The sequence below is a fragment of the Bos mutus genome, chromosome 18 (assembly GCF_027580195.1).
Source record: "Bos mutus isolate GX-2022 chromosome 18, NWIPB_WYAK_1.1, whole genome shotgun sequence".
NCBI classification, from domain to species: domain Eukaryota; kingdom Metazoa; phylum Chordata; class Mammalia; order Artiodactyla; family Bovidae; genus Bos; species Bos mutus.
This window is the reverse complement of record NC_091634.1, coordinates 48,304,260-48,326,225: the sequence shown is the minus strand read 5'-3', so window position 1 is coordinate 48,326,225 and position 21,966 is coordinate 48,304,260. Positions and strand designations below refer to the sequence as shown.

At 53.6% G+C, this 21,966-nt stretch overlaps 1 protein-coding gene across 6 annotated transcripts in view; it reads right to left on the bottom strand.

The window, feature by feature from the left end:
- Window positions 1-9,251: 9,251 nt before the first annotated feature.
- Window positions 9,252-21,966, bottom strand: part of ANKRD11 (ankyrin repeat domain containing 11) — a 119,553-nt gene continuing 106,838 nt past the window's right edge. For 5 of the 6 annotated variants that reach the window (XM_070388531.1, XM_070388530.1, XM_070388534.1 and 2 more), the window contains 5 exons: window positions 15,363-21,754; window positions 13,576-13,674; window positions 13,362-13,505; window positions 12,084-12,176; window positions 9,252-10,209 (listed from right to left, as the gene is read on the bottom strand). In XM_070388531.1, coding sequence (XP_070244632.1) covers window positions 10,024-10,209; window positions 12,084-12,176; window positions 13,362-13,505; window positions 13,576-13,674; window positions 15,363-21,754 — 6,914 coding nt within the window. In that variant the 3' untranslated portion in view covers window positions 9,252-10,023. Of the gene's footprint in view, window positions 10,210-11,747; window positions 11,908-12,083; window positions 12,177-13,361; window positions 13,506-13,575; window positions 13,675-15,362; window positions 21,755-21,966 lie in introns of all 6 variants that reach the window. The other variant, XM_070388533.1, reaches the window with a different exon arrangement.

Below are 21,966 nucleotides of genomic sequence, written 5' to 3'. Positions count from 1 at the left end.
TGTATGTGTGCATATTATGTGTGTGTACGTGTATATATGTGTGAATGTGTATGCAGTTATGTTGTGTGTACACGTGTGTACTGGGTGTATGTTATATATGTCTGCATGTGCCTGTGTATACGTGTGTGTGTGAATTGTGTGTACACGTGTGTTACATGTGTTCATATACACGTGTGTGTTGTGTGTGCGCATGTGTGCACATGTATGTGTGTTGTGTGTAGATGCATGCATGCGTGTGTGCGTATGTATGTGCGCACACATGTGTGTGTGTCTGTATGTGTCTGTATCTGTGTTTTTCTTGAAGTATAGTTGACTTACAATGTTGTATTAGTAACTGCTGTCAGCAAAATGTTTCAGTCATATACAGAGAGATGTGCATTCTTTTATTGTATTCTTTTCCATTATGGTTTATCATAGGACACTGAATATAGTTCTCTGTGCTGTACAGTGGGACCTTATTTATCCATTCCATATACAATAGTTTGCATCTGCTAACTCCAGCCTCCTGCTCCATCCCTCCTCCAGCCCCCATCCCCTTGGCAAACACCAGTGTGTGCTCTGTGTCTGTGATTCTGGTTGTTTCACAGACAGCTTCGTGTTGGCATATTTTAGATGACACACATTAAGTGATATCATATGGTATTTGGCTTTTTGTTACTTCACTTATGATGATAATCTCTAGTTGCATCAGTGTTGTCATTATTCATTCTTTTTTATGCCTGAGTAGTATTTCATTGCATATACTAAATACATGTATATATCTCACATGTTCTTTATCCATTCATCTGCTGATGGACATTGAGGTTTCTTCCATGTCTTGGCTACTGTGAATAGGCTTCTATGAACATAGTGGCTGATGTATCTTAATTCTTTGAATTACAGTTTTGTTTGGATATATACCCAGGGGCAGGATTGCTGGATGATGAAAAACCTCTGTACTGTTTTCCACAGTGGCTGCAGCAGCTCACATTCCCACGAACAGTGCAGGAGGGTCCCCTTTTCCCCTCCCCCTCTCCAGCATTTGTTTTTAACTTGGCTGTACTGGGTCTTCGCTGCAGTATGTGGGATACTTGTTGTGTCATGTGGGATCTTTCACGCAGCGTGCCAACTCTGTCTGTGGTGTGTGGGCTCAGGAGCTGCGGCACACGGGCATCAGAGCCAGCATTTGTTTTGTGCTTTTTTACTGATGGCCATCCTGACCAGTGTGAGGTGGTGCCTCACTGTAGTTTCGATTTGCACTTCTCTGATCACTAGTGATGTTGAGCATGTTTTCATGTCCCTATTGGCCATATGTATCTCTTCTCTGGAGAGATGTCTATGTGGGTCTAATGTCCTCTTTTCAATTGGGTGGTTTTTTGTTGTTGAGTTGTATGAGCTGTTTGTATCTTTTGGAAATTAAATCCTTGTTGGTCGCATCATTTGCAAATATTTTTTCCTATTCTGTAGATTGTCTTTTTGTTTTATGGTTTCCTTTGCTGTACAAAACTTTGATTGGGTCTCATTTGTTTATTTTTCTTTTCTATTTCCTTAGGAGACTGACGTTAAGAAAACTTTAGTAAGATTTATGTCAGAGAACGTTTTGCCTGTACTCTATTCTAGGAGTTTTATGGTATCTTATATTTAAGTCTTTAAGCCATTTTTTAATTTTTGTGAACGGTAGGAGAGTGTGTTCTCAGTAACTTCATTGATCTACATGTAGCTGTCCAGCTTTTTTAACACTTGTTGCAGACACTTTTTCCCACTTCCCATATTCGCGCCTCCTTTGTCCCAGCTTGATTTGGTGGGCTCCGTTCTGGGCTCTGGGCTCCGGGCTCCGGGCTCCGGGCTCTGCCCCATCGAGTCTTACGTCTTGTTTTTGCCGGTGCCACACCAGTTTTATTACTGCAGCTTTGTGGTGTTGTCCGAAGTCTGCAAGGGTATGCCTCTTGTTTTGTTCTTTTTCCTCAGGTTTGCTGTGGTGATTCTGGGTCTTTTATGGTTCCATATGAATTTCAGGATTACTTTGTTCTAGTTCTGTGAAAAGTGTCATGGGTAATTTGATAGAAATCACATTAAATCTGTAGATTGCTCCAAGTAATATGACCATTTTAACAATATTCTTCCAATCGAAGAGCATGGGATATCTATTTCTTTGAATCATCTTTGATTCCCTTTATCAGTGTTACAGGTCTCAGTGTATAAGTCTTTCACCTCCTTGGTCAGGTTTATTCCCAAACACTTTATTGTGGGGAGTGCAGCTTTAAAAGATATTTCGGGACTTCCCTGGCAGTTCAGTGGTTAAGACTCTGCACTCCCACGACAAGGTGCATGGGTCTGATCCCTGGTCAGGGGACTAAGGTGCTTGCATGCTGCGTGGCATGGCAAAAGAAATGAGCAGTTACTGTTTAAATACCCTTTCTGCTATTTCATTGTTGATGTGAAGAATGCAACCCATTTCTGTATGTTAATCTTGTATCCCGCCTATCTTGCTGAATTTGTTCATCAGTTCTAGTAGTTTTTGCGTGAAGTCTAGGGTTTTCAGTATACAGTAGCATATTATGTGCATATAGTGAATTTTACCTCTTCCCTTCCAGTTTGGGTACCTTTCCTTTTTCTTTTATTATTGCTGTAGTTAGGGTGTCCAGTCTTCTGTGTTGAATAGAAGAGGTGACAGTGGGCATCCTTATTTTGTTCCAGATTTCAGTGGGAACCCTTTCAGCTTTTCACCATTATTATTATGTTGGCTGTGGGTCTGTCATCAGTTCAGTTCAGTCTCAGTCGTGTCCGACTCTTTGTGACCCCATGAACTGCAGCACGCCAGACCTCCCTGTCCATCACCAACTCCCAGAGTCCACCCAGACCCACGTCCATTGAGTCGGTGATGCCATCCAGCCATCTCATCCTCTGTCGTCCCCTTCTCCTCCTGCCCTCAATCATTCCCAGCACCAGGGTCTTTTCAAATGAGTCAGCTTTTTGCATCAGGTGACCAAAGTATTGGTGTTTCAGCTTCAGCATCAGTCCTTCCAATGAATATTCAAGACTGATTTCCTTTAGGACGGACTGGATTCATCTCCTTGCAGTCCAAGGGACTTGCAAGAGTCTTCTCCAACACCACAGTTCAAAAGCATCAATTCTTCGGCGCTCAGCTTTCTTCACAGTCCAACTCTCACATCCATACATGACCACTGGAAAAACCATAGGCTTGACTAGACGGACCTTTATTGACAAAGTGATGTGTCTGGTTTTTAATATGCTATCTAGGTTTGTCATAAGTTTCCTTCCAAGGAGTAAGCGTCTTTTAATTTCATGGCTGCAGTCACCATCTGCAGTGATTTTGGAGCCCAGAAAAATAAAGTCAGCCACTGTTTCCATTGTTTCCCCATCTATTTCCCATGAAGTGATGGGACCGGATGCCATGATCTTAGTTTTCTGAATGTTGAGCTTAAAGCCAACTTTTTGACTCTCCTCTTTCACTTTCATCAAGAGGCTCTTTAGTTCCTCTTCACTTTCTGCCATAAGGGTGGTATCATCTGCATATCTGAGGTTATTGATATTTCTCCTGGCAAGCTTGATTCCAGCTTGTGCTTCTTCCAGCCCAGCGTTTCTCATGATGTACTCTGCATATAAGTTAAATAAGCAGGGTGACAATATACAGCCTTGACGTACTCCTTTTCCTATTTGGAACCAGTCTGTTGTTCCATGTCCAGTTCTAACTGTTGCTTCCTGACCTGCATACAGGTTTCTCAAGAGGCAGGTCAGGTGGTCTCGTAGTCCCATCGCTTTCAGAATTTTCCACAGTTTATTGTCATAAATAGCTTTAAAAAATACATATATATATATATATATATACTTTGTTGTTGTTACGCTGGGTCCTTGTGGCTGTGCACTGGCTTCGCACTGTGACGCTTCCTGTTGCGGAGCAGGGGCTTTAGCTGTGCAGGCTCCAGTGGTTGTGACAAACGGGCTGAGTTACCCTGAGGCATGTGCACGTGGAGTCTTCCTGGACCAGGGGTCAAACCAGTGTCCCCTTCATTGCAAAGTGGATTCTTAACCACTGGACCATCAAGGAAGCCTCATAAATAGCGTTTATTATATTGAGGTATGTTCCCCCCATACTCACTTTGCTAAGAGTTTTGTCATGAATCGATGTTGAATTGTGTCACGTGCCTTTCTGCATCCGTTGAGATGACTGTTTTTGTCTTTTATGTGGTGTATCACATTGACTGATTTACCTATATTGAACCATCCTTAAGAACCTGCGCTGAATCTCACTTGGTTTTGGTTTGTTCTTTTTATGTGTTGTTTGATTTGGTTTGCTCATTTTGTTAAGGATTTGTCCATCTTTGTTCATCAAAGACATTGGCCTGTAATTGTGTTTGTCTGGTTTTGGTATCAGGGTAATGGTGGCTTCATAGCATGTCTTTGAGAGTGTTCCCTCCTCTTCTTTTTTTGGGGGAAAGAGTTTGAGTAAGTTCTCTATATGTTTGGTAGAATTCACCTCTGGAGCCATCTGGTTCTGGACTCACATTTGTAGGTTTTTTTTTTTTTTTGGCAGTGCTGGGTCTTTGTTGCTGCATAGAGCAGGGGCTACTCTCTAATTGTGGTACTTGGGCTTCTCACTACGGCACATGGGCTAAATAGTTGTGGCTCCTGGCCTCTGGAGCACAGGCTCAGTAGCTGTGGCTTAATTGCTCCACGGCATGTGCGATATTTCCGAATCAGGGGTCAAACCCATGTCTCCTGCATTGGCAGGTGGCTTATTTGTTACTGAGCCACCAGGGAAGCCTGGGAGTTGTTTTTTTTTTTTAATTACAGACTCTTTTTCACTTCAAATGATTAGTCTCTTCAAATTATGTTTCTTCTTCAGTTTTGGTGGACTGTGTATTTCTAGAAACTTGTCCATTTCTCTTAGGTTGTCAAATTTGTTAGCATATAACTGCACATAGTATCTCCTTGCGGTTTTTCTCTGTTTCTGTGGTAGGAGCTGTTATGCTTCTGTTTTTGTTCATTTGGGTCCTCTCTTTTCTTGGTGTGCCTGGTCAGAGCTGTCAGTCTTGTTTATCCTTAAAGAGAAACAACTCTTGTTCTATTGATTTTTTTTCTGTTTTTTTAAATACCTACTTCCTCTCTGATGTTTATTTTCTTCCTTGTGCTGACTTTAGTTTTTGTTTGTTCTTCTAATTCTTTTAAGTGGTAGGTTAAGATTGTTTAAGATCTTTCTTGTTTTGGGAGGAAGGCCAATATCACTATGAACTTCCTTCTAAGAACTTCTTTTACTACATTCTGTAGCTTTTGTATGGTTGTAGTTTCATTTTTCTCAAGGTATTTTTAAATTTCCTCTGATTTCATCATTGACCTATGTTTTTTTTAACAGGTTATCTGTCTGTGGCTGTGCGGGGTCTTTTTAACAGATTACCTATCTGTGGCTGTGCGGGGTCTGTGCTGTGTGGGCTTCTCTAGTTGCCGTGAGTGAGACCTGCACAGTTGTGGTGTGCCGGCTTCTCACGCAGTGGCCGCCCCTCTGTGGAGCGCAGGCGCCAGGCACTGGGCTCAGTAGTTGCCGTGTGTAGGCTCCGTGTTTGTGGTTCACGGGCTTAGCTGCTCCACAGCATGTGGGATCTTCTTGGACCAGGGATCAAACCTGAGTGCCCTGCGTTGGCCGACGGAGTCTTAACCACTCCAAGTCCTGACCCATTGGTTTTCCAGCAGCATGATGTTTAGCCTCCATGTGATTTTTCTCCCCTCCTTTCTTTTATTCCTGATGTCTGAGCTTATTTATTTGTTACTCTTAGAATATCTCATTTTTGACTGGGCTCAGGTAGACACTATCAGAGAGGACAGCCTCCTCCTCTTGGCAGTCTACTCCTGCCATTTTTCTTTGGCCTCCTTCATCCTCTTGGCCAAGAACTTAGCATATTCTGCAGCCTCTTCCTTATTTTCCAATACGCTGATTTGCTGCAGAATGGAGTGGAGTAGAAAGACACTGAACCTCGGGTGCGTTGATGGTTTCTTACCTTCTCTGTTTAGGAGCTTTCTCACAGTGTCCTGGGGGACATCACGTTACTTAGAGATTGAAAAATCTGTAGATTGTGCAGGTTTGGGGGGCCCAGGCAGTGAGGTACAGTAGTGTCAGGGAGTCCAGGAATATTTCTCTACCCCTCCTTTTTTTTAACAATGACCAAATTGAGAGCACTCAGGTTGGCATCCAGAATGGTACAGACTGGGACAGGAACGCCCCTCACTCAGTGGCAGGCAGACTCAGAAGCCTCGTTTGTCATCCCCACCACTGACTCAGACCTCATGACCTTCCTGTGTTCTTCACCCAGAGGGTCAGCAGCAACTTCTTTGGCCACACGCTTTTCATAAAAGGTGCAAAGTGTTATTCATCATCCACCAGGAAAGAGATGTTCAGCTTCGTCCTGAAATGGTGAAATGCCTCCAAAGTGCCACAGAAAAGAGTAGTCATTTATTTTTCTGTGGTCAATTCGAGTTTCATGCCATTGTGGTCAGAAAAGATGCTTGGGGGTAATTTCTGTCCTCTTAAATGTGTTGAGGCTTGTTTTATGCCCTGGTATGTGGTCCTAGCAGCTTCCCAGGTGGGGCTAGTGGTAAAGAGTCTGTCTGCCAATGCAGGAGGTGCAAGAGACATGGGTTTGCTCCCTGAGTCAGGAAGATCCTCTGGAGAAGGGCAAGGCAATCCTCTCCAGTATTCTTGTTGGGGAAATCCTATGGACAGAGGAACCTGACGGGCAACAGTCCATAGGGTTGCAAAGAGTTGGACACGACTGCAGTGACTCAGCACAGCATGGCACATGCAGTACTACAGACTGTTCCGTGTGTGCACTCGAATGTGTATTCAGGGTTTGGGGATATAATGTCCTGAAAAGATCAACCAAAGTCTGTTTTCTTGTGTCATTTGGGATCTCTACTGCTTCACTGATTCTCTGTTGAGGATCTATCCATTGGTGTAGATGGGGGTGTTAAAGTTTCCTACTATAACTGTATTCCTCTCAGTTTCTCCCTTTACGTGTTAGTACCATTGTTGTTCAGTCACTAAGTTGTGCCTGACTCTTTGCAACCCCATGAACTGCAACAGGCCAGGCTTCCCTGTCCTTCACTATCTCCCGGAGTTTGCTCAAACTCATGTCCATTGAGTTGGTGATAGCATTCAACCATCTTGTCCTCTGCCGTCCCCTTCTCCTCCCGCCTTCAGTCATTCCCAGCATCAGGGCCTTTTCCAATGAGTCAGCTCTTTGCACCAGGTGGCCAAAGTATTGGAGCCTGAGCTTCAGCATTGGTGTTCCAACAAATATTCAGGGTTGATTTCCTTTAAAAGGATTGACTGGTTTGATCTCCTTGCAGTCCAAGGGACTCTCCAACACCACAGTTCAAAAGCATCAATTCTTTGGTGCTCAGATTTCTTTATGATCCAACTCTCACATCCACACATGACTACAAACCATAGCCTTGACTAGATGGAACTTTGTTGGCAAAGTAATGTCTCTGCTTTTTAATATGCCACCTAGGTTTGTCATAACTTTCCTTCCAAGAAGCAAGCAACTTTCAATTTCATGACTGCAGTCACCACTCGCAGTGATTTTGGAGCCCAGGAAAATAAAGTGTGTCATATTTTGTCTGATTTTGAGTACTCAGAAGTATGTCATATAAGTGACATTGTCCAGTATTTGTCTTATTTAGTATAATGTCCTTAAGGTTCATCCATCGTACCTCACTCTTTTCTTTTTAAAGGCTGAAAAACTACTCCACCTTTTCCTTATCCACTCGTCTGTCAATGGATAGTTCAGGTTGACCCTATGTTTTAGCTGTTTTGAACAGTGCTGTAGTCAACACTGGGATGTAGACGTGTCTTTGAAACCTTGCTTTCAGTTCCCGCAGCGTATGTTCCTAGAAGTTGGATCCCTGGACCACGTTACATTTCTTGAAGAACCTCCAGTGTTCTCCATCACGGCTGCATGATTTTTCATTCCCACCAGCAGTGGAGGAGGGTCCCACTTTCTGCACATCCTCACCAGCACCTGCACAGCCATCCTGATGGGTGTAAGGGGGTATCTCATCGTGGTTCTCATTTGCTTTTCCCCAGGGATTAGTCATCTTGAGCATTTGTTCATGTGTTTATTGGCCATTTGTTCATCTTCTTTGGAGACAGGATTGTTCAAGTCTTTTGCCCATTTTTTAATAGAATTTTTTTGTTTTTTTTTTTTAATGGTTGAGTGTTATAGCTTCTCTACATATCCTGAAATTTAATTCCTTTTTGTTCTCTGGGTCCCACCTGTGCACAGGCATGCAGATGACAGCATCTGTGACGTTTGTCTTTTATGGCCGGGAGTCACATCATTGTGGTTCAGACATGCCAGAACACGGTGGGGTGCACTTCTGCACAGGCTCGTTGGTGCAGAACCAGCACCTGCAGCAGGTGGGACCCATACCAGGTGTGGGCTCCGCCAGGTGCAGGATCTCCATGGGGGTGGCCTGAAGGTGCTGAGGCCAGGATGGGCCAGGTGAACAGGTGTGGCCTAATTCCTGATGTTGAGAAAGGTGCTGGGCGATGAGGAGGAACACAAAGTTGGGGGGCTGGTGAGAGCTTAGGCCAGGGAGCCCACAAAGAGGAAAATGAATGGGGTCGTGTCTGCAGCTCCCACCCCTACCAGGTATAGAAAAGCACGGGAGTGGGGGTCAAGGTGCCCAAGGATATGCCCAAAGGCCAGGCTGACCCCAGCTTGGCCCTGCTGCCTACACCTGTTGCCTTCCACCTTGGGCCAGCCATTGGACAGGGCATTGTGAACTGAGTGGACAGGGCACCTCTGCTCAGAAGACACCCCTGGCCTGAGAGGAGCACAGACCCCAAGATGTAATGAGCTCAGATCTCTGACTCATAGAGATCAGAGTATGTGATTTCAGGCGAGACCCATGTCCTAGGTGGGCACCCTGCGTGGTGGGGTCCCATGGGGAGCTGGGAGACCAGGGATCCATGTTTGCACCTCCCAGGGCACCAGCTATCCCATGGCTCACGCCTCGCCTGTCTCCTCCCGCTCTGATGGGCCCTGGGGACACAGCCTCTGGGTGACCCCCACCCTCAAAGCCACCTGGTTGTGAGCAGAGGACAGCCCCTCGGGGCCCAGTAAGGGCAGAGAAGGAGGAGCAAGTATAATTTGCTTCAAAAGGAAAAAGGTTGAAGGCATTCGGATTTCCAGGGAGGGACCCCTCCCCACAGCCACATCTGCCCTCCTGAGAGGGGTTGTGTACAAAGAGCATGTAATTAATTTATTTATTTCTTTACACATAACTGAAGTGATGTTACAGTACATAAGTTATTTACAACTGTGCAGTAATGTGTTGCAAAATAAATTATCTAGAAGGCAGCAAAAGTACATTGTGAACGTGTATAAAACTGTACAGCGTTTACGGGTACACTTTTTATATGATTATTGGCTCTGTAGTGTTTCAAGTTATGTTCTCAGAAAGAGAAACAAAATGCCCAAGATTAAAGGAAAAAATATACAAACCACGTGGATTTGACTCCATTAAAAACACAACTGAGTGTCCTGCCTCCGTGTCCCTGTGAGGCAGGTGGGCGGGCGGCGCAGCCAGGCCCTCGCCCGGCCCAGCGTCCTGGCCCCGGTCCGAGGCCCGAGCCATCGGCAGCTTCGTGGTGACAGGACGGCAGCCGGCCCAGTGCTCTCCCCGCCCTCTGACCAGAGACCGCTGTTGCTGAGGGGTAGACGCCTTAGTTTTATTCTCTTGAGTCGATCAAAAGTGGAACCAGGAATTTAAAGACTGCTCTCCATCCTACAGCTCCTGAGATGCCTGCGTAGCCGCTGGAGAAGAGCCCGAGGCCACCGCGCCCACGCCTGTGCCCCCGGCTCCGCGTCCTCCCGCGGGGGCCGGTGGGAAGGAGGCGCACCAGGGACCCAGCGCGGTTTCTCCCTAGGCGTCCCCACTGGGGACATGGTCTCCTCCCGCCACCTGGACTCGGCAGCAGACGTCAGGGGGCTCGCCTGTGTCCTGTGCAGCTGTCCCTGCACATCAGGCCGGCAGGAGCACAAAGTCGTCGTTGACGTCGACCATGGGCACGTAGAAGGACGGCACCTCGTTCACGCACAGGGACTTGTGCCCGGCGGGGTCCAGCTCCTGGACCTTCAGCTGCCACTCCATCCTCTGCACAGCGTTGAGAGCCGCTGCCTCATGCTGCTGCCGCATCAGGAGACACGTCTGCACGGGAAACGCGGCAGGTGAGAGGGAGCAGAGACCCTGCCGCCCACTCCCCCTGCCGCGGCACTTATGCGAGGTCGGGGCGGGGGACCCTTTTAAGCTCTGGCCTTGGGACGGCCTCTCGCATCTGGGTCTCTTCCTGCCCAGTGAGTGGCCTTGCTGAGCACACAGGCATCTGTCCATCCCTGCTTCATGCCCCTGCGCCTGGTGGTTTCGCCTCTAGTCAGAACTTGTAGCAGTTTTGCTTTTCTGTTTTCATTTTACAATTACTTTATTTATGGCTGGTGAGATTGGCTTAACATTTGCATTCTCAGTATTAGAAATAGGTACCAAGGCAAACAGACTAATACAAAACCTGTGCTGTGTATTTCACGTTAAGAATGCAGAACGTTGGAATGAGGACGGTACCTGGGTTTCCCAGATGGGTCACAACCCGAGGTAGCACGTGTGGACTGGGGGGAGGTGTGAGGGAGGGGGGGCGGGGCATGTTGTGGGAACACATGAGAGATAGAAGCATGGCGGGTGGGAGCACAGACTCGGGTTAACAGACTTAACGATGTCACAATGATCGTGCAGGAAGCTCATCTTATTTTCTTAGGTGAGCACACAAGCATTTTGGGCAGGATATCACAGTCTCTAAATTGCTTTAAAATAATTCAGTTTAAAAAACTATTTCAGAACTAAGCCCTGTGTGCACCAGCAGGCCAGGCGTCCTCGGCACGCAGTCACTCATGACCCTCAGAGTCGCGCTGCTCTTACTTAATTTAAGGTACTACGTAGTGTCTCCATCTCTGGGTGCTCCCGAGCCTGAGCTACTCCTGGGCTTCTGAACTGCTGTACAGTCCGAGTTTTCATTGACTGAAATGAAACTGTTAGGCTGAAACCCCGTGACACCCCACAGGCATGCCTGTTTACCCAGAAAACTGCCCTGAAGATGCGGGACCTGAGGAGGGTGGCCTGTCTCCTAGTGGGACCTTGTCCACCCTGTGGTCCCAAACGAGCAGCCATGCACAAGGAGCCCGTTCCACGGGGGTGTGGCCATTTCATGCCCCTGCACTCTCTATACCTCACCAGTTTCTTTTTCTGTCCATTACTTTTTAAGTTCTTGGCACATTAAGGAAATTTAGACTCACGTGGTCTTTTTAATGTACCAAGTCTCGTTTTACTTTGGTCAAAAAGTATCTCCCTATAGCAAAGCTTTCCAGGCAGCTCCCTTCAGGCAGGCTGGTGGTGGGAGGACTGACCATGTGACCTCCACGCCTCGGAGCTCGTCAGAAACGTGGCCTCAGCCAAGCCTGAACGCCCTGTAAGCTGTTGCCTCTCTGCTCTGGGCCCCTGGCCACCCCCTTGGGTATGGTGCTGGGGGCAGGGGTCACCAAGGTAAGGTTGGGGTGAGGCCGGCAGCCCAGCGTGGAACCTGGGTCTTGCCTCCATCAACTCCACACTCAGCAGGCCCTGCCTCATGGGCGCTACTCTGTAGCAGGCGCGTCACTGCCGGTGTGTGTTCACGCGCCTACAGAGGAGGACGTGCTTCTTACTTGCTAAGCTCTCTATCTCCCCCCTGTCCTCTGCCTGCTGCACTGGTCAGCACATCCAGGGCAGGGCTGCTGGTGGATGCTGTGACCTTTGAGGAGGGTCAAGGTGGGGTCCCACAGAGGTCTGACCGCCAGCTGGTGACAGGAGCTGCTCCCCGCACACCTGGACAGGAGGGAAGACACTCTAAGAGGCAACATGGGGGCGGGGAGGCCTCGCTCGCTTGCTGCCAGCTGGGCTCAGAGCCAGTGTGAAGCTGCCTCCTCCACACGCAGCTCCACAGCAGCCGCCCCCACCCGGAGAGCCCAGCCCGCCACTGCCGCTCAGGGAGGGGGGCTCACCTTCATGCGGTCGTACTTGTCGTCCACGTCCTGCAGCCAGGATATGAACTGGCGGGCATTGAACCTGTCCCGCACTGACTTGTTCTCATCACCCTGCAGGGAGAACCAAGTGCACATGAGCGTCTGGGAGGGGCAGCTTCCTGGCGGTCAAGATCCGCCCCCCTCCTTGGGGTGCAGGTGCTGGAACCCCCCCAGTGTCCCCACATCAAGGGCCAACCAGCAGGACACACCCCCACCCTCTTTATGGGCCCAGGCAGCCGCCCCCCAACACTGTCCAGGGTGGAGCCGCCCTGCAGGTGACTCTGGACCCCCTCAGGGTGGGCCCACGCTGGCATCTGTCCAGTTTCTTCTTTGTGAAAACTGCAAGTGGTTTTTTTCTTTGAAAAGGACATTTGGGAGGCCTGAGGCGGCTGAGGGCCCCTGCGGTGGACAGTGGTTTAGGAGTGGACCAGGTGTCCCCACCAGCTCCTGGCGGCTGGGTGGGCGGGGCCTCTCCCCAGAGCCGCAGGCAGCCACCTGCCTGAGGGGCCCCAGCCCAAGACCTCCCGTCTCTGGACCTTCAAAAGGAAGCCCAACAACGCCCTTTCAAGGTCAGGAGATCCTTTTTCCTTTTAGATGCAAAAAGCAAAACTTCTATCTAACCAATTAATGCTTTTTTAAGAAAAACGTGTCACTGCTAGCACATTTTGAAGTTTTGTATCCTTAAAGATAACCACTGTTACGTCACATGTGGCCAGCCTCCATGTGTGCCAGTGGTTGGGGGATGGGAGCCTGTTAGGGAACTTGGTGCCGAGGCCCGAACAGGGACAGAGGCAGAAGGCAGGCCCGGAAGGACACACTCTGGGCTGTTTTCAGAGTTGCAGCGGCTGATGAGAGTAGGTCAGGGTGCACACAAGTCAGCTTGCTTTTTGCACATTAGATCTCTGACATGTCCATGCATAGGGTGGGGGCCCTGAGGGGCACAGGCTCCACCTACTGGGACAGAGCGGGCTGGACCCTCGGAGTGGACACACGGGGCCACTCTAGAGGACCGACGAGGCAGATCGTGTGTTCTGACCGGTGGCACCCTGGGCCCTGCCCCAGACCGGTGAGTCACTGGTAATGGCCCCTGGGCCTGCCTTCTGTCAGTGGCAGCACCGCGTCCCCAGGGCGACAGTCTCTCTGGGTCCTCTGCTCAGGAGCTCAGGAAGCCCCAGGGCAGCAGCTCTGGCTGCTCGTGTCCGAAATTCATGTGAGCTTCAGAGGAAATGGTCAGCAGATGCCCAGCCCACGCCCCACCTGGCTCTCCAGCGGCATGTTGTACACCTCTGAGTCCAGCAGCATGGTGCAAGCGCTGAACGGCACCGCCTGGTTCGCGATGGTCCTCGCCGCCCGGCAGTGGACCCGCAGGATCTCCTGTTCGCAGGAGACGATCAGCTTTTCCTGAAGAAGAGGGGCCGGTGAGCTGAGAGGGTGGGAGCTGGGTGCCCCGGGCCCACAGCTGTACACTCACCCGCTCGATGCTGTGCTGCAGGCGAAGCTTCCCCCGGACGGCCTCCTGCTGCTTGAACAGCTCCTTCAGGGGCTCCGCCAGTGAGGGTGGGGGCGCAATCTGTGGTCACAGGAGAGATGGGCTCACCAGGGGCCAGGAGCTGCCCCAGCTCCACTCACCACGGCCCCATGATACCAAGCCAGGAGCCCACAGCATCTGGATGCTTGTCCCCGAGAGCAGGTGAGTGAGCCCCCCTGCCCCAAGGGAGCTGCAGGCACCTGTGAAGAGGGCGGGGGAGGAGGAGGCAAAGGAAGCCAAGAACTGGGGGTCTCTACTGCTACCTTGGTACGGTCAGGGGACAGAGGACCAGCAGGGTCCTCTGTTTACCACAGGCTTCACGCACCCTGAGTAATGTGAGGCGTACTGGAACGCAGCTGCCCAGAGGCAACACAAACAGAAGAGTGGGCCTGCCCGTCTCCCCAGGGTGTAGGGCTTGCCTGGCCACTTTTGAAGAGACACCGCCAGGCCAGAGAAGCCCATGGATGCCGGCAGCCACCCCCCAGGGAGAAGCCAGTGCTTCTGAGTCACCCAGGAAACGTGCAGCCATGACCATGGGCTGGAGGGGGCAGGAGGGAGGAACAGCCCCCAGCTGCAGACAGACCGTCTAAAGGGCTGCACTTGAGGCCAACACTAGAGGTATTTGCTGTCTTCCAATCTTTTGAACTTGAACTTGAAAAGGGAAACCCCAGCTGGGTCTCTTCAGCTGCCGGCCTGCCCCCTCAGGGCCCAGGGCACCTGGCAGATGTCTCCGTCAGGGTCTCGGCCCTGAGATCCCCTCCTCCTGCTCCTGAGGGTGGAAGCCCAGGCCCACCTGCGGGGCGGCCTGCTGTGACCCCGAGCCTTGCACCCCAGATAGGGTTGAGCCTGGCACACACGCAGGCTGCTGTGGGTGAACTTGAGTGGCAGGGGCACAGCACCCTTGGCTGTTGCCTGGTTTCTAGTTCCAAGTGTTCTACAGACAATGAGCAGAAAGTCCCTCTCCCTGAACAGAGATCCCAGGACAGGTTCCTGAACCTAGTGCCTCAGGCCCTGTCTGGGGACAGGCCGCACATATGGGACACAGCCTGCCCTGAGCCTGATGGACAGAACAAGAGGAAAGCTGGGTTTTCCGCACAGAAGGGGATGGTGTTGAAAAGCGAGGCGAGGTAGTGCACACCTGTGAACAGGTGGCGCCTGGGGAGCATCACGAAGCTCAAGCGGCCAGGTTCTGGCTACAGGTGGAGAGAGCTGGCCCAGGTGGGCTCTCCTGGCCGTGAACCCTGTGCCTGCTCCCAGGTGGGGGGGTGGGGGCCAGCCAAACGTGGAGGACACGCTTCCCCAGAGATCCATGTGGCAGGACCTGCCCATGGCCCAAATGCGAGTATGGGGATGGGATAAGGGGTATGCATGATGGGGCTTGGATGGTCACAGCTGCGCAAATGCAGGGTGAACCACGGTGCAGGAGGGCGGGGTGGGGGCCTGTGTCTGGCAGGCCTGCTGGGTGGGGACCTGCTTCAAGGAGGCAGGAGCAGCGCCCTCCGGCCCCTGGGGAAGAGGGGTCTAGGGCCAGGTTCTGTAGAGGCCTCGTGCTGTGTGAAGGGGAGCAGAGGAGGCTGGGCATGCCTGAGGTGGGTGGGCTGGGGTCCAAGCGCAAGGTGACCCGGTGGCTGAGGGGTGGGAGGCGACACTGGGCAGTGTCATGGGCAGATGGCGAGTGGCAGAGGCCAGCACGGAGGGGGCTGCTCCCCACCTCCGGGGCGGGCACTCACCACGGGGATGTGCAGCTTGCTGAGTGGCTTGCCGTCCAGGAGGTAGGAGCCGGTGTAGGTGACGTACTCGGCATAGCACTGCGGCGCCTGCGGGCTGATGTAGCACAGGATTTTGCGCTTCTCCTCAATCTTCTTCCGGATCTGCAGGTACTCGAAGTATGGGTTCGACCTGTCGCTGTGGTAAGGCTCGATGGCGTCCAGCTTGATGGCGTCCACGATGGCGGCCAGCGTCTGCTGGATCACCTCACGTGTCTGCCGCGTGGACGTGTGCATCTGCTGGGCCAGCTGCTGGCTGGAGCGCTGGAAGCGGCGTTTGCGTGGGTGCTGGGCCTGGGGGTCGTCATCCTCAGAGCCGCGACCCTTGGCCCTGGGGGTGGGCGTGGGCATGGGCTCCTTTTCGGTGGGCGGTGAGCTCTGCTTGTGCTGGTTGGCCAGCATCTGGGCACGGGTCCTGGTCATGCGCTGAGGGATCTCCTCCACTTTGGGTGCCTTCGGGGCCTCAGCCGTCACTTTAGGTTCTGGTTCGGTGGATTCAGGCTGGACGCTGTCCAGGGGCCCCTCGAGCCCGGCACTGTCCTGAGGGCCGGCCCCATCTGCCACATGGGTCTGAGCTGAGCCATCCACGGGGGCATCAGGGGTGCTGTGGGGCGAGGCCGAGGGGTCTTGACCCTCAGCCTCCTCATCCCCACTCCCTGGTGGACGCTGCTCCGAGAGGGCTGGTGTGAGCCCTGAGCCAGGGTGGGAGTCCTCAGGGGCTCTCCCGTCTGGCCCGGACCCCGTCTCTGCCGTGGACTCAGGCAGCGCTGCTGGCTTTGGCTCCTCTGGGGGCTCTGGTGCAGCTTCGGTGGGGAGCCGGGCGGCCGCCTGGTCAGGAGGCGACACCAGCTGTTGGTCAGCAGCTGTCCCAGCAGCCTCCCCACCGCCCGGGAGCACAGGGGCCCCCAAGGGTGTGTTCTCTGGAGGAACAAGAGGACTCTCTTCCACAGGCTCTGCTTCCACCTCAGGAACATCCTTGGTCTGGAGAGGGAGCTCTGGCAGTGAGAAAGGCCCCAGGTCGAGGTCGTCCTCGGCAGCGGGGAAGGCACCGGGCCAGGGCACCGGCTCCACCTGGCCGAGCGCCGACAGGTTGTGACCACCTTCCAGGAAATTATTCTCCAGGGGCCCCAGTGCCTCCACCTGAGCCACGGCCGTCACACACGCAGGCTCTGGGGGTGCGTCAGGGGGCGCGTCCGGAAGGGACTTGCAGTTACTGAAGAAGGACTCCAGCCGGGAGGGAGGGGCGAACGGGGCTGACTCCTCGGAAGCAGAGACTGCGGCTGGGACTGCTCCCTCGGCCTTGTCCTTAGCTTCCAGTCCCGGCTCGGGGACTGGCAGAGGGTATGAGACTGGGGACCCTGGGTAAGGGGGCTCAGGATGGAGCGACTCGGCCGGGCAGAAATGTTTCGGGGACTCTGGGAACCTCTGTGGGGACTTCAGTAGGAGGTCCGACCCCACAGGCCAACCGGCCGTGTCACCGGGAGCACCCCCAATAAGGCCAGGGGGCAGGCCCTGCTCTGCAGCAGCAGGATGCACCCATTCGACCGGCTCCTCTGTGATGACCGTGCTGAAGGGCCCCTCATCCAGGGGCTCCAGGAAGCTGGGCTCTGGGGGGATGATGGCTGCAGTGGCCTGCTGGTCCTCCGTGGCATCCAGGGGAATACCAAGGTCGGGGGGGAGGGCCCCCTCCATGGACGGGGCCAAAAGCTCATCTCTGTGTGAAGGGGGGGACTTGGCTTGTAAACCAGCGAAGGCGCCCTCTGGGGAGGGGGTGAGGTTGACTGTGGCCGCAGGCGGGCAGTGCAAGGCGTCGACTTTGGGGGAGGGCATGCCATAGTCCGGGGAGTAATACCCTGGAGACAGGCAGGTGAACTTCTCCGCGGGTGCTGGAGGGCCAGGGGCCTTGTCCTCGGGGTGCTGCCCTGGTGAGCCGTAGCTGGGTGCAGCAGGGACGCTCTGCTGTCTGAACAGCTTGTCCCCGAGGCCAAACTCCTCCTCGGGGGTCCTCCTGACGTCCACAGAGACCGAGCGGTAAAGGTTCGTGCACAGTGGCCTCGTTGGTGTCTGGCCTGGGGTCTCTGAAGTCCCACTTGTGGCCACGGAGAACCTGTCAAAGAAAGAGGGTGAGCAGGCGCTGGCAGAGGTGCTGGACATTGGCTGGGGGTCCGTGCAGTCAAACATGAGGTCGGGGTAGTCGTCGGCGCTGCAGGACGGGGTCCGGGGCGTGTGCATGGCCTCCTCGTAGCTGGGGCAGGACACCACCGAGGCGGGGGTGGGGACCCCAGTGGGCCGGCCATGGTCAGGCCTGGGGGATGCAGGCAAGACCTCTTTCATGTGGGGTCCTGCCAGCCAGTCCCGGGGGTCCACTGCTAGTCCCGGGTGGGGCTTGTTCTCAGTGGCGGGGGCAGGAGGAGCGGACTCCTTAGGTTTTCTGTCCTTTGGGGTGAGGTCGGGCCCAGGCGGCTTCTTGGGCGGGCCGTCCAGACTCTTCTTGCGTGCGTCCTCTGCGGGCCGCGCCTTCTCCTTGAGCTTGGGGTCCCCAGAGCGGTGCCGCAGCTTCTCCATCTGCCTCATCCTCTCCTTGTGCCGCTTGTGCCGCTCCTCGATCTCCAGGTCCTTCTGGGACAGCATCCGCTCGAAGCTGGTCATCATCAGGTCCCCGTCGCCCAGAAGCTTCTCCCGAGGCCGCACGTCTTTCTTGCCCGGGTCTCTGGTCGGGAGCAGCTTGTCATTTCCGTTGCTGAGCTTCGTGGGGTCACCCTTCTCCTTCTCGGGATTCTCCTTGATCTTCTCCTTCAGCCTGGCCTCGCCGAGCTTCCCGCCCTCGTCCTTGGCCTTGTCTCGGAAGGCGCCGGGGGCGGTGTCCCTGGCCGGGGGCTTGGGCTCCTCGCGATGGTGCCGGTGCCGCTCCTTGTCCTCCCGCCACCGCTCGCGGTGCTTCTCCCGCCGCCGCTTCTCCTTCAGGAGGCTGAGGGCGCTGGAGCCATAAGGCCGCAGCTCCTTCTCCACCTTCTTGGGGGGCTCTCGTTCGGGATCATTTTTCTCCTTCTTTTCGGTAGAAAACAACTCGAGAGCTTTATCCAGCTCATCCTCTGCGTCAGCCTTGGAGCCATAGGAGGCGCCATAAGCATCGCTGTCCAGGAGCTCCTTCTCATACTGGCTGGCGTCCTTCCGGCTGCCTGCGTCCTTGTAGTCGTCGCTCTTGTCCTTCTTCTCGAGCTTGTCCTTCTTGCCCCGCTCTCGATCGTGGCTCTTCTTGGAGGAGGACGAGGCGTGCCGGTGCCGCTCCCTCTCCCGCACCCGCTCCTCTGGGGGCTCCGGGAAGGACACGTCCAGGAGGGCGCTGAGGCTGGGGTCCTGGCCGCGGTCGGGGAAGCCGTCAGAGGATGCCTCACTGGCCTTGTCGTTGGAGTCCTCGCGGAAGTCCTGCAGGGCCTCCTCCTCCAGCCGTTCCAGCAGGCTCTTCTCCACCTCGGCGCCCTTGCTGGCCTTCCTCTCGCGGCCCTGCTCGCGGTCCGGCCTCTCCCGGTGCCTGGTCTTGGCCTTGTCCTCCGCAGGGGGCCTTTTCTCCCCCTTCTCAGGTGGCTTCTGCTTGCTCCTCTTGTCCTGCACAGAGTCCACAGATGTGCGGTCCTTCCTGTCCTTCTTCTCCTTGTGCTTCTCGAAGGTCTTCTCCCTCCTGTCCTTCCCCCCGTCCGCGGCCCCCTTCTCCTTCTTCTTCTCCCTCATCTCTTTGTCCTTCTGCTTCTCAGCATGGGCTTGCCTGTCGGCTGAGTGTTTCCGGTGCCGGTCAGGGGGGTGCAGCTCCCGCCCGTCCTCTCTCTCGGGGGGGCCGTCCCCCCGCCCCTCACTCGCCTCCCCGATTTTGAATCCGCTTGCTGTGTAGTCGTCTTTTTCATCTTCACTTTCATCTGTGAAGATATCTGCAATATACCAGCTTTTCTCTTTGCCCTTTTTCTCGTCTTTTTTTTCGGAGAAGTCCTCGGAGAGGACTCCAGGGAAGGCCTTCTCCCGTTTGTCTCTGCCTTGATCAAGGGACGCCTTCCTCTCCTTGTCTTTGCTGTGCACGTCTTTATGCTTTTCCTTGGCATCCTTTTTCTCTTTAAAACACTTATCAAACTCTCTGTCCCTCTGACATTTCTCAAGGATGAGTTTTTCGCTTTTGTCCTTGTCGCTAGACTTCTCCTTGTGCTTCTCCAGCTTCAGCTTCTCCTTCTTCTCCTTCTCCCTCCCTGGGTGGTGCCTCTCCCAGGGCTCCAGGCTCTTCCCAAAGTCACAGCCGTACTCCTTCAGGTCCTCCCTGTGCGCCTCCTCGGGCTTCACGCGCCCATCTCTCCGCTCCTTAGCAGCCTCGGGGGGCTCCTTCCGGTCCCGGCTGCCCTCTGTGGACTCACGCCGCCGTTTGTCCTTCTCACAGAGAAAGCTGGGGACAACCCTGTGCCTGTCGGCCACGTGCTCTCGCCGCCGCTCCAGGCTGTCCCTGTCCTTCTTCCGAGAGAAGATGTCCCTGTCACCGCGCTTCTCCCGGGCCTTGCTCTCCCGCCTTTTCTCCTTGCTGTCCTCCTTCACCGTCTCCAGGATCAGCCTGGCCACAGAGTCGCTCTTCATGTCCCTGTAGTCTGTCACTGGGGAGTCCCAGCTGTCTTCCCCTTTGAAATCGAAGGAGGAATCTGACAGGTCTGAGAACCAGCGATCCTGCTGGTCGTCAGAGAGACTGAACTTGGTGTCTTCGTTCTCCAGAAACTGACTTTTGTTACAGTACTCATCAAAAGCAGAGTCCTCCCGATACCCTTTTTCTTTTCTGAGTTTTTCTTTATCCTCCTTGAAGATCTTCTCCTTCTCTTTGGGAATTTTTTCCTCCTTAAAGTCGTTCTTTTTCTCTAACTTTGAGGGCCTGTCTTTGGACTTCTTCTTTCTTTCCTCTTTGTAGAGCCGCAGCTTCTCCTCTTTAGGAGACTTTTCTTTCAGCAGCCTCTCCTTCTCCGCCTTGTTTGAACGGTCCTTCTCCTCCCGGAAGGCCCTGCCCCCGTCCTTGTTCAGGTCCCTGATTCTCTTCAGCGACTTCTCCTCTCTGGAAACCTTGATCATCTCGTCCTTAAAGAGCCAGTCTTTCTCTTCCGACTTCATCTTGCTGAGCTTCTCCTCCTTCTTGCAGTGGTCTCGCTCATGCTTCAGGCCCTTCAGCTTGTTCTCAGCGGGCACGTCGTCCAGGAGGATGGCCTTGTCTGCCCTCTGCTTTGAGTCCTCATACTCGTAGGTAAAGCTCTTCAGCTTCAGTTCCTGGCTGACAGAGCACAACCCCTTCTCCTTGCTTTTGTGTTTATGTTTAGTCTTGTGTTTCTTGACGACTTTGCCCTCCTTGTCCAGCTTGGGGATGGCACCGTCCCCGCTCGGGTGAAAGGAGTTCTTCCTGTCGGGTAGCGTGCCCTGCAGGCTGGCCCTCTTTTTGTGCTCCTGTCTCTTCCTGACTGGCTTCAGTGACTCCACGCTGGAGCCTTCGGAGGAGCCATCAGACTCACTGCTCAGTCTTGTCCTGGTGGAGTCTGATAAGGAGCTGACCTCAGACCAGGCGGGAGAGGAAATGGTTTTCCAATTGTCTGTCCGCCAGTGCTTGGCGTGTGGGTCCGCGTGGGCGGTATTATGCTTCTGGGCAGTGGAGCTGCCGTGGGATGAGGTGGAGGAGGCGGACAGGGAGCTGAACAGGGCGGGGTCCTTCAGCACCAGCGGGGACTCCTTGAGGCAGCCCGGGCTGCCTGCTGAGTCCCCGCCATCCTCGCCACTCTCTGAGGACTCGCTCTCAGACTCGGACGAGCAGAACGTGTCGCCCCTCTTCCCAAACCGCACTTCTTTGCCCTTTATTTCTTTCTTTCGCTTCTTTTTCACTTTATTTCTTTCCTTCTGCTGCTTGCAGTTCGAAGGCTCCCGGGTCTTGTTGCCGGGCAGCATGTTGTGGGCTGAGAGTCTCAGCTTCTCCCCCGCCCCCACAGCGACACCGACGTCCTCCTCGTCGGACGTGTCCGACAGGATGCGATGAGACGCCTTCTTTGGTGCAATCGTGCTGTTTTTAGTGTAGCTTTTCACTTCCATTTTGGGTATAGAAATAAAACTATTTGACTTGGCTTCTCTTCTGTAGTCCTTTTTCAGTAAGTGTTTGTCGTCCACTGGGGGGGTTCTGTCCTGCTCGTCATCTTCGTCAAACTCATACTCGTCCTTGACCGGGGTCACGGTTTTCTGTGGCTCTGGATTCTTGGCCTTGTGCTTCAGGCCCTTCTCAAACTCAGAGTCTGTGTTATTGCCATCGACTGAGCTGGAAGGTGCGAACGACGGGGCGTCCTCCTCCTCCTCCTCGGAGCTCTCTGCAGGAACAGGGAGAAAGGAGTCAGGAGCTGTTCAGGCAGGGGCAGTGGCAGACAAGCCCAGAACTTGAATAACTTGACTGAGGCTGGCCCTGGGCCGAGTAGCCAGATAGGGGTCTGCACAGACATGGGGCTGGAGGCCTTGCACCAGAGCCCCACCCAGGGTGGGGTGCCCTCACAGTCTGGAAGCTCTCACCAGGCATCCAAGCAGG